General features: G+C 31.6%; 1 protein-coding gene across 8 annotated transcripts in view; it reads left to right on the top strand.

Moving 5' to 3' along the window:
• The window catches only part of Best1 (Bestrophin 1), a 47,707-nt gene that overhangs the window by 15,061 nt on the left and 18,273 nt on the right, over positions 1–14,373 (top strand). For all 8 annotated transcript variants that reach the window (XM_036368813.2, XM_014239687.3, XM_014239685.3 and 5 more), the window contains exon 2: positions 10,084–10,386. In XM_036368813.2, the coding sequence (XP_036224706.1) occupies positions 10,316–10,386 (71 nt within the window). In that variant the 5' untranslated portion in view covers positions 10,084–10,315. The remainder of the gene's footprint in view (positions 1–10,083; positions 10,387–14,373) is intronic.

Below are 14,373 nucleotides of genomic sequence, written 5' to 3' on the forward strand. Positions count from 1 at the left end.
GCTTTCTTGGCGCTGAACTGTAAAAACACTTATAAAACCATTTTTAAATTTCACCAACATATTTTTTTTTGCATAAAAAAAAGAGTTCAGTAATACACGAAGTTACTTTTCATATTATTTTCTAAACACCGAAACTTGTATCGCTCACAATGCCATATCCCACAAAATGACATCTGTAAGTATATGACTTTTGTAGGGTTTGTCTAACTAAAAAGCATGTGGATACTATTCAAGTGCCCTCTAGTCTATCATAAAAGTTTCAGCCTGCTTTGTAATTAGTAGTGCAACATTTTGACCAAGACGGACACTCTGAAGATGTCAAAGGAAGTGTTCATAACATTTAGTCATGCGTAAGCTCTGTGATGGCAAAATGAAAGTGATGACAAAATTTCTTAAACCGGGCTTTTAATTGCTTCTGCATCAACCGTATTTTTCTGATCTGGCTTACAGAGAGTTTTTCTGCACTGGAACAAATATGAAAATTAAGCCTCTTGTGGAGCAAAATATCAATCGTAGCAAAAAAAATGGGAACAACTTATGTCTTTAAATTACTGTAACAAGCTGCGTTTTATATAATTTTGTATTTATTTTTAGAATTTTAGTTCTTAAAAATCAGGAAAATATTTCCATTCATTAGTTTTGTATAAATATATGGAAAATATTGCACAAAAGTACTGACAATGTATTAACATTTTTCGGACACCTACCGAACGGTTTCATTTCTTTGATGGATAGTATAAGTAATTTAATTTGGTTCAGTATACCGGTATGGTATTGATAGATTTACCATATGTTACTCTAAGTAAATACATTTTGTAGAAATTTTTTTCATATAACTCAATTTTATTATAGAAAATATATGTGTAGCTGTTATTTTTTATGAAATATTTTACAAAATATCTTAAGACAAAATTGTTTTTTAATTTGTCTCACCTGGTATTTCCTAAGATAAATTAAATAACGTGGATCGATGTTAAATTATACCATTTCTTTAATAAAATACACTTCCAAGACTTTTAAAATTGTGTCTACTTAGGAAATGGGTCAATACCTTACTCTCTTGGTTTGGTTGTAGTTGTTATATGAGCAAAAAACAGTCCCCAAATCCTATCCAGTTACCAATTCTTGGCCATATAGATAGCTCATACGTAGATCCAACTGTCAAGTGTTTTGCTCTATAAATAAAGGCCCAAATACAATCCATTAAATTACTAAAAATTTGGTTAACATAACATTTTACTATTTTCGTATAACTATGTTCTGAAAGTTTTTGAGAATCACGTAAACTGAACCACCCTAATGCAAGCGCTTTACAAGTGGATTAGATATATCTAAGCACGTCCCCACAACCATAATCTTCTACCTTTTCATTGAAACCGAATGCAAGTATCATTTTGTTACTGCAGGGAAATTTACTTGTTGTAATTTCATTTTCAATATCAGCTGACTTGTTGCGGTTTGTTTCATTCATCTGCTAATTCGTGATACTGCAATTTACACCGTGGGGCCCAACAATTTGCACGCGACGTCAATATGAGTAAATAAGTATTTTATGAGTATATGAGGCAGTGTAAAAAGGGAATATTCGGTTGAAGTATAGCTCAAAACGTATAATTAAAGCGAACACGAGAAAGTAATTTTTGTATATATGCACATTCTTTGATACTTGGGCTCTTTATATAAGTCATTTAGTGCAAAGCTTCAAAGCTATCTCTATAATATACAAGTATATGGATCCCCTATCAAGAATGTATTATAGAATAAGTTTTACAGTTTTAGATTTGTTCGTTTCAGGCTTTTATTATTTATTATCTACATCCTAATTACCTATTGAGCCCGTAATAGCAACGATTCCCTCTTTAATAAATCGTTGAATCTCTAGACTGGCATCACTATTGCTGTTGATGGCAGTGCCAAGATAAACAAAGTCATTGACTGCTACGAAAATAAAGTTCTTAGCTACTAGCTCGTTCTCCTTAACTTTGGCAGATTCTCTCTCCCACACAAAAGCATTGAATACATCCTGCTTGCTACGGTCAGGAGTGTCCGTGTCGTCCGATAAATGGTCAAATATCGTGTCCATCCGTTGAAATCTGCTCTGCATAGAATAACCTCAATAACGAAATTCAAGAGGTCAAAGATAAGCGATTGCCCTGTGAAGGTTCGTCTGAGGTCCGTTGCTACCTTGATGGGGCAGCGGGTGCTACTCAACGTTATTCTGCAAAGAAGTATTAATTTTGCAGGTACACCAAGCTCAGACAATGAAGCATACACACGATGCCTTATCGGGCTATCCAAAGCAGCCTTATAATCGACGAAGATACATATGGCGAATTTAGATTTCATATTCTCGCGTCTTATCCAGGATTTGGTGCACGGTGAATATTTGTTCAATCGATCGACCAAGTCTAAAGCCACACTGATAAGATCCAAATACAGTACACATTTTTATTGACTAGCCATATTTTGGAGATGAGCTGGTACATGTTTCCTATCAACACATCTCCGCCCGTCTTAAAAAGTTATTTCAGATAGCCTTGATACAAGGAACGAAATTGTCCAGAATTTGTGGTAGAAATAATTAATTTATTTTAGTAATAAAAACATTACATACCAAGACATTGAGCAAAAAGAAAAAGACTGATACGTTGCAAACGACTGTCCTCGTTGTTTAATGATTTATTTACCCTGAACAGCGTATATTAAGTTTATCACGATGTTTGTAACACCCAGAAGGAAACTTCGGAGACCCTATAAAGTATTGTATTTAGATATCTAAAAGATGAGCGGGACGAGCTGAGTGATTTAGCCATGTCCGTCTCTCTATGCGTCTGTCTGTATATTCGCGAACTAGTCCCTCAGTCTTTTAGATATCGATCTGAAATTTTGCACACGTTCTTTTCTACCCATGAAACTGCTCATTTGATGGAACGGCCGATATATGATAACAATAGCATATAAGTGAATACTTATAGCATACTGAACGATCGGAAACAAGTTCTTGTAACAAATATTTTGTATAATATTTGAGAAGGGTCGATGCAACCGATGTTAAAGCTTTTTCTTGTTATTATAGCGATAACTTGAGTGAAGATATATTGTTGAAACCTGGTACATACTTGTACATATGTTTCTTGGCACTTTGTAAACGTTGGTATTGTAGATGTGCGATATCGGGTAATTGCCGTTGCCAAAATGCCGTTAATCCATAAAAAGTAAGGAACTATGACTGTATATATAAGTCACAAATTAAGATCCAAAACTTTGATTTGGAACAGCGAATCATAATAGGAAGGGGCACCTTCATGGACCCTTCAGTTATTGGTTTTAATTCAAACACAAATGTATATACATACGAGTATGTATCTCTAATTAATCTTGTTTATAAATTAAAACGTTATGTTTATTGCAACAATAATAAATTTATTGTCAGAAAAAAGATTGCAATAAAAATATTAATTCAGTTCAATAAAAAATAAGAAATTTTAATTAGAATCAAGGAATCACAGTTTTATTTACCAAGAAAATTGTCTATTCAAAATAAAGTTCTCCATAAAACTGTCTCTCGTACGTCTTTTTTAATAAATATTTATCTGAGCACTGTACTCACATATAAATTCCTTTAGTCTAAAATACAAAACGATAAGCGCAACAACAACACTTAGATGAATTTAAATTGCAAATTATTTTGAAAGTCATGTATTGTCAGTTATTTTTTGTTGCTTACTTAGTCGAAGTATATGGAATGTTTTGCGTTGAGGACAAATAAATAAAACTCAAAGTTAATTATACTGTAAACTCAAAAGTATATGAAAACTGCAAAGATTATTTACTTAAAACCAACTGTTTAGCTAAATGTGTTGACGTGAATTCCTCTTCGATTGTGGTAAAAATCCCGTTAAAATAATTTAATTTCAAGGAGTTGGATTTTATCGATACTTCGTATGGCGTTTAATTAGTACTTCAAAAACGTTAGAGTGCGTTTGAAGGTATGTTAGTAAGGGTTTGAGAGATTTCGCAAACTCAAAAGTAGAGTCAATCGTACCAGTTTTCAATTTGTGGTTATAATTGTCGCAAAACTGACACAAGTATGGCTCGTTTAGACTAAAATTCTACAGAGTTTTCTGAAGTTTAGGATCTTTGGCAACCAACACTCAAAGTCTACGTGAACCATCATTGGTCACTCAACTGAATCATGCAAATAAATAAAAATGATGCGATTTTTATATTTGGCATTGTTCTTCTACTTCGAAATTTGAGTTTTTAACATAAGCGTAATTTATTGCCCAACAAAATATTCTTGACATAAGTTATCACGCTGTGACGTTTGCGAATGGAGTGACAGCTAAATCAACACTTTTTTCATTCGGTAAAAAAATAGAGAGAGACACATGAGATTAAAGCGTACACGTTTATTAAACTCTTTGAAAAAGTGATAATGAACTTTGCATATTTGTTCCACATAAATATTGTATTAAACTTTTCGAAATTATGCGATAGGTAAACTGTTGTCAAATTGTATGTAACACAAACATTACATAAATGTCTTTCCGTAGTCAACGTAAATTTAAGAAGCTTCTGTTTAAGAAATGTCTTTGTCATGTTTGTTAAAACTGAGTTCAAAGTAATTGTGCCATGGACCGATAAATAATGAGGTTCGTTGAATTTATTTAAGTCGTAAATTTAAGATCGCAATTTTTGAGATTATGAAAAACGTGCGTGGTTTTGTAAATATGTGGAAGTGCGAAATAAGTCTTCCGTTATCATTGATACCAAGTGTCCAGATAAGGGTCAAGGCGGGTATCAAACATTAAAGTTTATCCAATTATTCATCTTCCTTAAAATTGTTTGTTCTAGAAGACATTATGCTTAAAGTTAATGTGTGACTCGTATATTTGCGTGTTACAGAAAATGTTGGTTTTGTACATTTAAACTCTTCACAATCTCGTGATTAAGTAAATTGGTCACTAAATGCTGTTCCTATAAGTACCAACTCCGAATTTTCTATATTTCTTTAATTTTTATGTAGTTCTTAGTATTTTAGTCGCTTGTGATGAAGCTTTTGTCAGCTAACCAGTTTTGACACTGGATTTCGAGATCAGCATATTACATTTCCTGTGACAATGGTTCGGAAAGTAAGAAAGCAACAAATCCTTCAGGATGATTGACATTTCTTGATAACGTTTGTATAAAAGATATTAACAATATCCCCCAAACGGCCCAAATTTCGTGAAGATATCATGTAAAATAAAAAAAAACTGTCCATATAAGAACTTGAGCGTGATAGATCATTTTGTTAGGCAGCTATTTCTTATAATGGTCCGGTTCCGACAAGTGTGCAGCTTCCAGGGAAAAAAAGAACATGTGCAAAATTTCGGATCGATGTCTCAAAAACTGAGGGACCATTTCACGTATCATAGAGACAGATAGGTGTACTTGTATAGATGCACATGGCTAAATCGACTCAGTTCGTCATGTCTATTATTTATACATATATGTACTTGATCTTCGACGTTTTCTTCATAGTGTAATAAAGTTGATGTCAAACTTAATATATACTGTTCAGATTAGATATCACAGCCCTGTCAAGACTCAATCGGTTTTAATCACAAGGGAGGAAATATATCCATAATAGTGGCATCGATAGTTTTTGATAACTTTAAAATATATTAATGCATAGTTTTCTTAAAAGAAAGCTTCCATGGTTTATGGTCGTGTATTCTGTACTACTACTAGATTAAAAGTCTTAATATGAACCTGCTCTAAGTGAAATCATGAGCAAATTTGTTAAAATTAGTGAATATTAAGAAATATTTCTGTCAATGCTATTGTTAAGAAGGGTTGTAACCGGCTTGAAGACCTTTTTGACAACAAAACCTTTTAAGACAAAGCAACTCGTAGGTATTTGTATCAAATTAAAGAATTTTTTGATAACTTCTTGCTGAATATTTTTCTAGGGAGTATTGCCAAAGGTATCAAAATTGTAAGTTGACAGTGCATACGAAATATTACAATATGATTATCAAGTTAATGATGCTTATGAAAACCTACATTTAAAACAGCTATTTATTCAACTAAATTGGTGAAATAATGTAATATTGACATAAAAATAAACGGATTCAAGAAGTAGTTGCCTCGATAATGTTTTTAAAAAGTGTTGCCACCTATTTATAAATGTAATTGGTCCGAACGGAATTCCTTAACCCCAAAGATCTGGAATATTTGTAATTAATATTTCAGTAAAAACTACAAAAAGAAGTATTTTATTGTAGTTCGGAGTACAATTACATTTAATAGAATCTACATTAAAGCCTGTATTATGTTCGTAAAAACCTTACAATTTATAACCTTGGCAGCTAATTGCGTATTTTATTTTAACGTTACTATACGAGTACCTATTAATATTAATAGCTGATCCATTGTAAATTCATAAGAGTGTATTGGTAGAATTTCAAAAATACTAATTGTAATAACCCAGCAATGAAAATACACACTAAACAACAAACCTAGGGTGACAGCATACAAAAATGCAATTAAAAACAGTCATTCGCTGCTGAAGTGATTCCGGCCTTCTCTATCTAAATCATAAATTGACAAATTGACGGAGTTAAAAAAAAAGTTGAATCTTGTTCGGGTAGATTATTATATGGAGAATTACATGCAGAAAAAATTGTGATTGGATCAGTTGTCTCCGAGTAATCTCTCAAGCAAATTTGGAAAATGTAGTTTTGAGAACAATTCATTCGATAAACTGGTAGAGCTGAATAAATTGAGCGAATTAAATTGAAAATAAACTATTTTAGATAACGATTTAAAATATGAGTATGTTCTTTTAAGTGATAGGCATGCTCCTTAAACAATAAAAATATTAATAACTAAGTATACTTTCATTTCTACAAAATACTATTTTTTCACTGTACAAGTAGATGCTCTTACTTAGACTTATGTGCATATATGCGTTGATATATGTTAAACTAGCTTGCATCGACATGAGTTAACAGGGATAATTTTTCTGACCGATTCGGGACCCGATATTAAGTTTTACCTTAAACAATACCCAAGAATCGAAGTGTTAAGAATCCTATATTTTTATAAATAAACTAATTTACTTTGAAATAAAATTGCATACTCAAGACTAAATCCACTTAGCATATTGGCATATATACATATGTATGGTATAATCGGCGTCACTAGTTGCATCTTTGGATAACACTATTTCATACGTTATTTTCCTGCTGGGTATAATTAAGCATATAAGTATATACACCAGCATCGATGTATGTATATATTTGCGAGTGCACAATTTTATAAATAACCACTCACGACAATTAATTTCACAGACCGGACTTTAAATGCGCCCACACGAGTACACTTTTGTGTTGTGTATTAAATATTTACTTGCACTAGTGTAATAAAATAATTTAATTTATTCTTAGACTATATTTAACAGGGTCCATATATAATATGTCAATATTTTAAATAAATGCCATACTTTTAGTACATTTACCGGAGCACTATAAAAATAAACTTTTTAATGATTAAGCCGAATCGATTATACCAGTAATCTCGGAAACACTTTTCCAGTTGTTGGAATCCATTGAATTAAATATCTCAAAATCCTTAATGAAAAGATTTGTAAAAGTGAGCAGCGTCTGAAAATTAGTAGGAATTAAGGTAGGTTAGTAGGTAACGTTTGTGGACGTTAAATGTTTTCCTAACTTTTTGGCTTTCATTCGAGTACAAACACTTTGTACAGGTTTGGCATCGAGAGTCTGCTCCTATGTTTGGGTCATTGTCTTCTTACAGTATACAATCATGTTTATTTTTGCCGCAAAGCATTTCAGCTGACTTTAAGAAACCCTTTTAATACAATTTTATCGTTCTAACGGAGTTCAGATTTCCAGTGAAGCATCGCAAAGATCCAAATTCATGTGCAGAGTAGCATCCATAAACGTAAACCTTTTGTAGGTGCGTAACATTCCTTTGAATATATGTTTGTACTTTTCTTCGCAAACATGTCTTATAAAGTTGAACAATACCAAAGTTGACTTATCTGTAAATATAACATTGCTCCAATCATGGTTGGTGTTTTCCTGCGCCCAATACAACCTTTCTTCAGTGTGTGGTTTTGAAAATAGGGGTTTAATTACAGTACTGCTGCGTTTGATGCCAGATCTCTGAAATTTGTTCCAAAATTTTCTTAGCTTCTTTTGGTATGAGCAGTAGTTTCTTCTCGTATTGATGGCGCAAAGGAAAACCCTTAATTTTTTGAACGCACTGTTTATGGCACCTTATTTCCGTATAATTGTGTTCCGAACTGGGTACACCGCAGCTTGTAAAACATATGACTATTTCAGTACTTGATTACTTTTTTTTTACTCCAATCGAACGAAAATTATATCGTATTATACGATTATGTATTCATTGTCACAATTTTACAATTCTGTAAACTTACAAAAGTAGAGATCCATATATAAATATTGAAAAGAACAACAACTTTGCATACTAATTGATCATTACACGATCAAATTAGAAATGATCAGCTTCGGCGACGCTTTTAATTTAGCTTTTGTACAGATGTATTCACATAAGTATACTTACATTGCATATTATGAGCTTCAAGGCACCTGTGTGTTAACAATTTATGTATGTATTATTGAAAAAAATGCCGTAATTTTTACTTTTATTATTTCGATTCGCTACTTCTGCCCAACGCGTTTGAGTTTCGTACACTTTGTCAAAAAAGTAACAGGCGAAAAGAAAAACAAAAACATTCAGTTTATTATAATAAAAGAAATTAAAGAAGAAATTAAATTAACTAATTTAACTTTAAATATACTTTGATAATTATATTTATATATTCGCACGATAACAGAAATCAACATTTCAGTTTCGTTCATCCAACATCGATACTTATGTATATCCATCCTATACCTCAAAATGTATGATTTCACAAGTTTAAGTAAAAAAAATTTTCCTAACCTAAAAAGTCTTACTTTATGTTAAGTTTAATTCATATTTTAGTCTGAAGCATTAATGTTTTCATGGATTCATATACTCTATGCATTGCTGTACCGCTACACTGCGAAAATTAAATTAATAAAAATTGTTAGCAATAGAGACATTGCATAGACGAGAGGAAAACCAGTGCAACATTTGGTTAACTTAGTTTTATTTTCAAACTAACTTAAACACAACAAATAACATAAAGTCAAAATATTTATTTTCAATTAATATGGTATTTACACATATGTTGTCCAGAGACTAATAGCTTCCTTCTCCTATCGTTTGTTTGAGGTTACAAAATGGCTACATAGACCAGATGATGTTTGTCTGTCTGTACTTCCATGCAAACATGATTATTGTGATATCTGAACAGTTTATAAAATCCCAGAAGGAATCGTCGGCGACCCTACAAAGTAAATACGGTGTGTCGGTTGTTAAGTCCTGCTTCTTTTTTAACAACTGCTAGTTTCCGCTCTAATTCTCACGCTCTCGATTTAGCTTCTTCGTCTAGGAAACACTTTCTAAATAGGAAACACTTTCCAACAGAAAATTCGACAACATTTGTAGTTAGCGGTTAAAAAACATATTAGGGTATATTCGTTAATATAAAAATTACGGGGACTGTATTTAATATAGTGAAGTAGGTTCTTATTTGAGATGTCGAGCTATAATCCATTAATCAAATTAGATAAATCTTTTATTTAAAACCAAAAAAAATCTTTCACAAATTTCTTGATCTGGATTAATTATTAAAATCGAATAAATATGTGATAAATGTGTGTATATCTAACTTTGTGTTCATTATTTGGTGAGAGTTATGGTTTTCATAGAATAGTAGAGTCGAGACTCTATCGAAAGGAGAGTATATCAACATTATTATCACGTAGCAAATGTTTAGGTAGGTCGTCAAAATTGTTGTTGCATGTTGTTCGAAATTTTAGCTGGCCTTCCAAATTCTATCAATTATGTAGAAAACGAGGCGTATCGTATCCTACTCAATACATTTATTTATTATTATTATCCAAAATTAAACACAGAAATTATAAAATTATATAGATACTTTTTTTTATTTTTCAGTTATGCTGCTCCACTTAAACGAAATCTTCTCTGAAACACAAATCAAACAACTTGCACACATTGAAATGCCGCCAAATGTGCTCATTTTGTGACAAAAAGTGTCAACATATAAAAATAACAATAACTACAAAAAAGCTGAAGAAGCAAAACCATAAATTAATACAAAAACGAAAAAAATAAAAAAATAAGTAAAAAGTTGTGATAATTAAAAAAAAACTAAAAGTGAGAAAAAATGACGGTAACCTACACCGCGGAGGTGGCAACATGTCGGGGTTTTGGCTGTTTTTTAAAATTGTTGCGAAGGTGAGTGAATGACTGACAATAACGACTTTACTTTTTCTATGTAGAGGCATATATACCCAGACATCTGTGCTTAACCCTGCAGTATTTATTGCCTAAATGTGATTTATCACACCTTTATACTCATATAAGATAATTGCAGTCATTAAGATAATTAGCATAACAGAGAAAATTATATGTGAATGGGGTGAGGTCCATTTTACTTAAACTCTATATCCATAAAAAGTTGAATTTATCAAAACAGTCGTTGAATATATGTATGTAATATTTTATATAATATTAAACAGACTTACCATATATTTAGTAGTTCACTGAAATTACAAAAATCGGGGGCTTAGTGCTTCTAAGTGAGAGTAAAGTAGCCTAAAGTTCTGATAAAAAACTTAATCAAAAGGTCGGAAATTATTACATTAGGAGGATGAGTACTTCAACAAGGTCTGCCTATTTCATTAGAATATCACACATATTGATTGTACTCCTATATATATGTACTCCCATATTGCGCGCAAGGTGAACTAAAATAACGTTACGTTATAAGTATAGTTCATCGGGGATTAATTTTACACATATTCAGTAACAAATTAAAATACAGTATAGGTATATCGAGACTATCAGAAACAAAATATTCTCTCAATTACATATCTCAGATATATCACATACTGAGCGATATTTTGGATATTAGGTGCTACGAAGTAAGTCACTGAGGTCCTCATATTCGATATCAGAGAGCTTAAAAATACCTAGGCAGCCTTTGACTATTTTTTTGAATGAAAGGTGCCACTCCTTGAAGCCACATTTTTAAACAACATGTTTTTAGCTTCTCTAAGAAACCTATGATCCAATTTTTATACCGATTCACTTGCAACACTGCCGTAGTACGAGTATATTTACTCTCATTTTTAATGCTTCGTGTAAACTTTTTAGAGAGGTCTTTCAGTTCATGTTTTCAGCATAACTTTTATATGGGGGTGGGAGCTATTATAACATTTATCTTATTTTCACTCTGAACAGTATACAAACAAATTAATGTAATATACATACATTCATACTTAAAGGCTATTAACTGAAAGCGTATAATTAATAAATAAGTTACCAATTGATAGTAGATAATACCTACTATGTTATGCTTAGTATTGACCAGCAACCACTTAATATGGCCTAGATAGGATTATATTACAACACAAGTACATCTGTCCAATAAATGTACTCAATAAGTGCTTTCGATGTTTTATTGGTCCTTACGGAAATTTATGAGTAGGTACTAGGGTGTACCCACTTATGGCTGATAAGATTAATAAGATATTAATTTAGTAGTACATATATACATGTATGTATGTATATTAGTAACTATGTTAACAAAGTAAATGAAGTTAACTTTTTGGGTTAATTTTATTTTATTTTCGCAACAGTCATGTGCTAATTAAATTTATCGTGTATATCAATTGCCTTTTAAACTCTTCATTTTTGTTAATATAATAAGCAAATTTGTAAAAATGGCAAGCTTTTATTGGTTAAATAAACCGTTGTTCATATATGCGGTATGTTTATATACATTTAAAAACTCTAGCCACTTTGTCAATATTGACAATCTGATTCGAAAAATGCAAAGAAAGATTGTTTGTTATCTATCAAGCACCCTGTTAAGGAACCTTATTAATTAAATCGACGCTAAAATTTTTATATAAGGTACTTTAAAGCCCGTATTTGTAAAACAATAAATGTTTATTATATTATTTATATTATATTTTTTTTTATTTGATCATATTCGGTACCTGTGTGCTTGAATAGATTTGCTTTGATTTGGAATTTTTTTGGTTATAAGGTCTCACACTTCAACCGTACTATTCGTGCAAAGTTTTATCCCATCACATTCATTGGTGCTTGATTTGTATGCTGGAAAGTGAAAGAATTAGATGGAATTTAAAATTGTGTTATATGGGAAGCCACGTCCATTGTCCATTTTTGCGAGCGGCTTTTTGGATTAGTTCTAGGTGATACAAAGAACCGTTAGGTGAAAACAACTATTATACTCTTTGGCAACATGTTGCTAGAGTATACAATTTCGAATAAACGACCCTTTTCCTTGGGGAAATAGGATATCAAACAAAGAACATTACGAAAATTTAATATTCAGAAAGTCTTCAATTAAAGGGCAAGCCAGAAAAAAAATGTTCGTAAATAAAAAATTAAAAAGGCGTTTTTTTGTTAATAATAACTAAAATTATTAATAAATAAAACACACAATTGAAGAATCTAATTTTTTTTAAATCGGTGATTTATTTTGAAAAATTTTGAATTCCTTTGATCCCGTAGCCGATCTCCAGGAAGACCTCCCACAAAAAGGTATCTGGCGGTGAAAAAGATTTTTCTGTTTAAAATTATCTCAAATCTTGAAACCAAAAAAAAATGTATTATTTCAATAGATGGAGGGTCCAGGCAAAATTTAGATATTTGACAAAATGGCGATTTTTGCGAAAAAATTTGCACTTCATAATGGCTTAAAAAAGTAATTATCAAAAATCGTATTCCTTCAACCATGACCTGAAAAATAGAACGTAGAAGGTCGTGTGAAAATTTCAAGTCAATCGCTCCAGCCACTATGAAAATCTGTAAATTTTTTGATACGCGATGATTAATAGAGGGGAAGGTTGTATAGAAAATAACTACCTTAAATAGGTATTTTTCATATTCCTTCTATCTAAGCATGTTAGTTTCTACATATGTGGAATAATTTTAAGACAATTTTATATATGAATGCTCAAAATAATTACTGTTATCTAAGTGCGTGACAATAAAATTAACATAAAGCACAAAATACCAAAAGTAATACGCTGCATTATCTACTTGAGAATTAAGCTTTTAATTTGAATATAAATGACGTTTATTTATAATAGAAAGATAAAGCTGTTACATAAATAAGAAAAAAAATGTACATATACACATTCCTCGTACGTATCTAATTATAGAATAAATTCGATCGGTTTTTTTGTTTTAATTATTGCTATTTTCATCTGTCTAACGGAACTGCCTACTTTCGAAGCAAACACCAAACAAACGTCAATGCTGTCGCACTCGAAATAGATCTTTCGCAAATATCGAGCAATTTCAGTTATCACTGCTTTGAATAAGTAAATAAAAAATTAAAATATGAGGAAAGTTTTTGACAGGGTGATAAGCGTCAAATCTCGTCATTAAATTATATAAAAGCATTTTTCGTTTTAATAATGGAAACTGAAACTAATTCTATAGGATTTCCCTTAGTAAAAAATTAGAAAAAAAAATCAAAAACAAGTAAGAAAGACCTAAGTTCGGGTGTAACCGACTATTTTATACTCTTGCAACTTGCAAGGATTAAACCGGCTAAATACCTTCAGAAAATTATATCAATGTCATCCTCAAATGAGATATATTTGATTGACATAAACTTTTCCGAAGAGACTAAAAAAAACAAATTGTGATATATAAGAAGTAGGCGTGGCTGTAGTCCGTTTTCGCCCATTTTCGCACTGTGGCATAGGACCATCAAGATAATATTATGAGAGTAAATGAGGAGAGGGCGGGGTTACAATCACTCATTTTCACTCTGTCGGTAGGGGCTCTTAAAGGATTTGTCATAAGCGATTTTAGTTATTGTAGTTTTAGTGGTTTAGGAAATATATGCATTAAACCTTTTAGAGGGCGGGACCACGCCCATTTTTAATAATAAAATGTTTAGTCCACAGGTGCCCTTTTATATTGCAATCGCCTGTACCAAATTACAGTTTTATATCTTAATTTAGTTCTTAATTATGGCATTTTATATCTTTTGATTAATGGCGTTTTGAGGGCGTAGTAGTAGCCCGATTACGCTCATCTATCTCAATTTTTACTCAAGATACCACTTGCATGAACAGACGGACGGACGTACAGTCACTCACCCGGGTTTCAACTCGTCTCGTCATCCTGATCGTTTATATATACATATAACTATAACCTATATCAAACTCGATT

Source organism: Bactrocera oleae, chromosome 2, assembly GCF_042242935.1.
Source record: "Bactrocera oleae isolate idBacOlea1 chromosome 2, idBacOlea1, whole genome shotgun sequence".
In the NCBI taxonomy this organism is placed as follows: domain Eukaryota; kingdom Metazoa; phylum Arthropoda; class Insecta; order Diptera; family Tephritidae; genus Bactrocera; species Bactrocera oleae.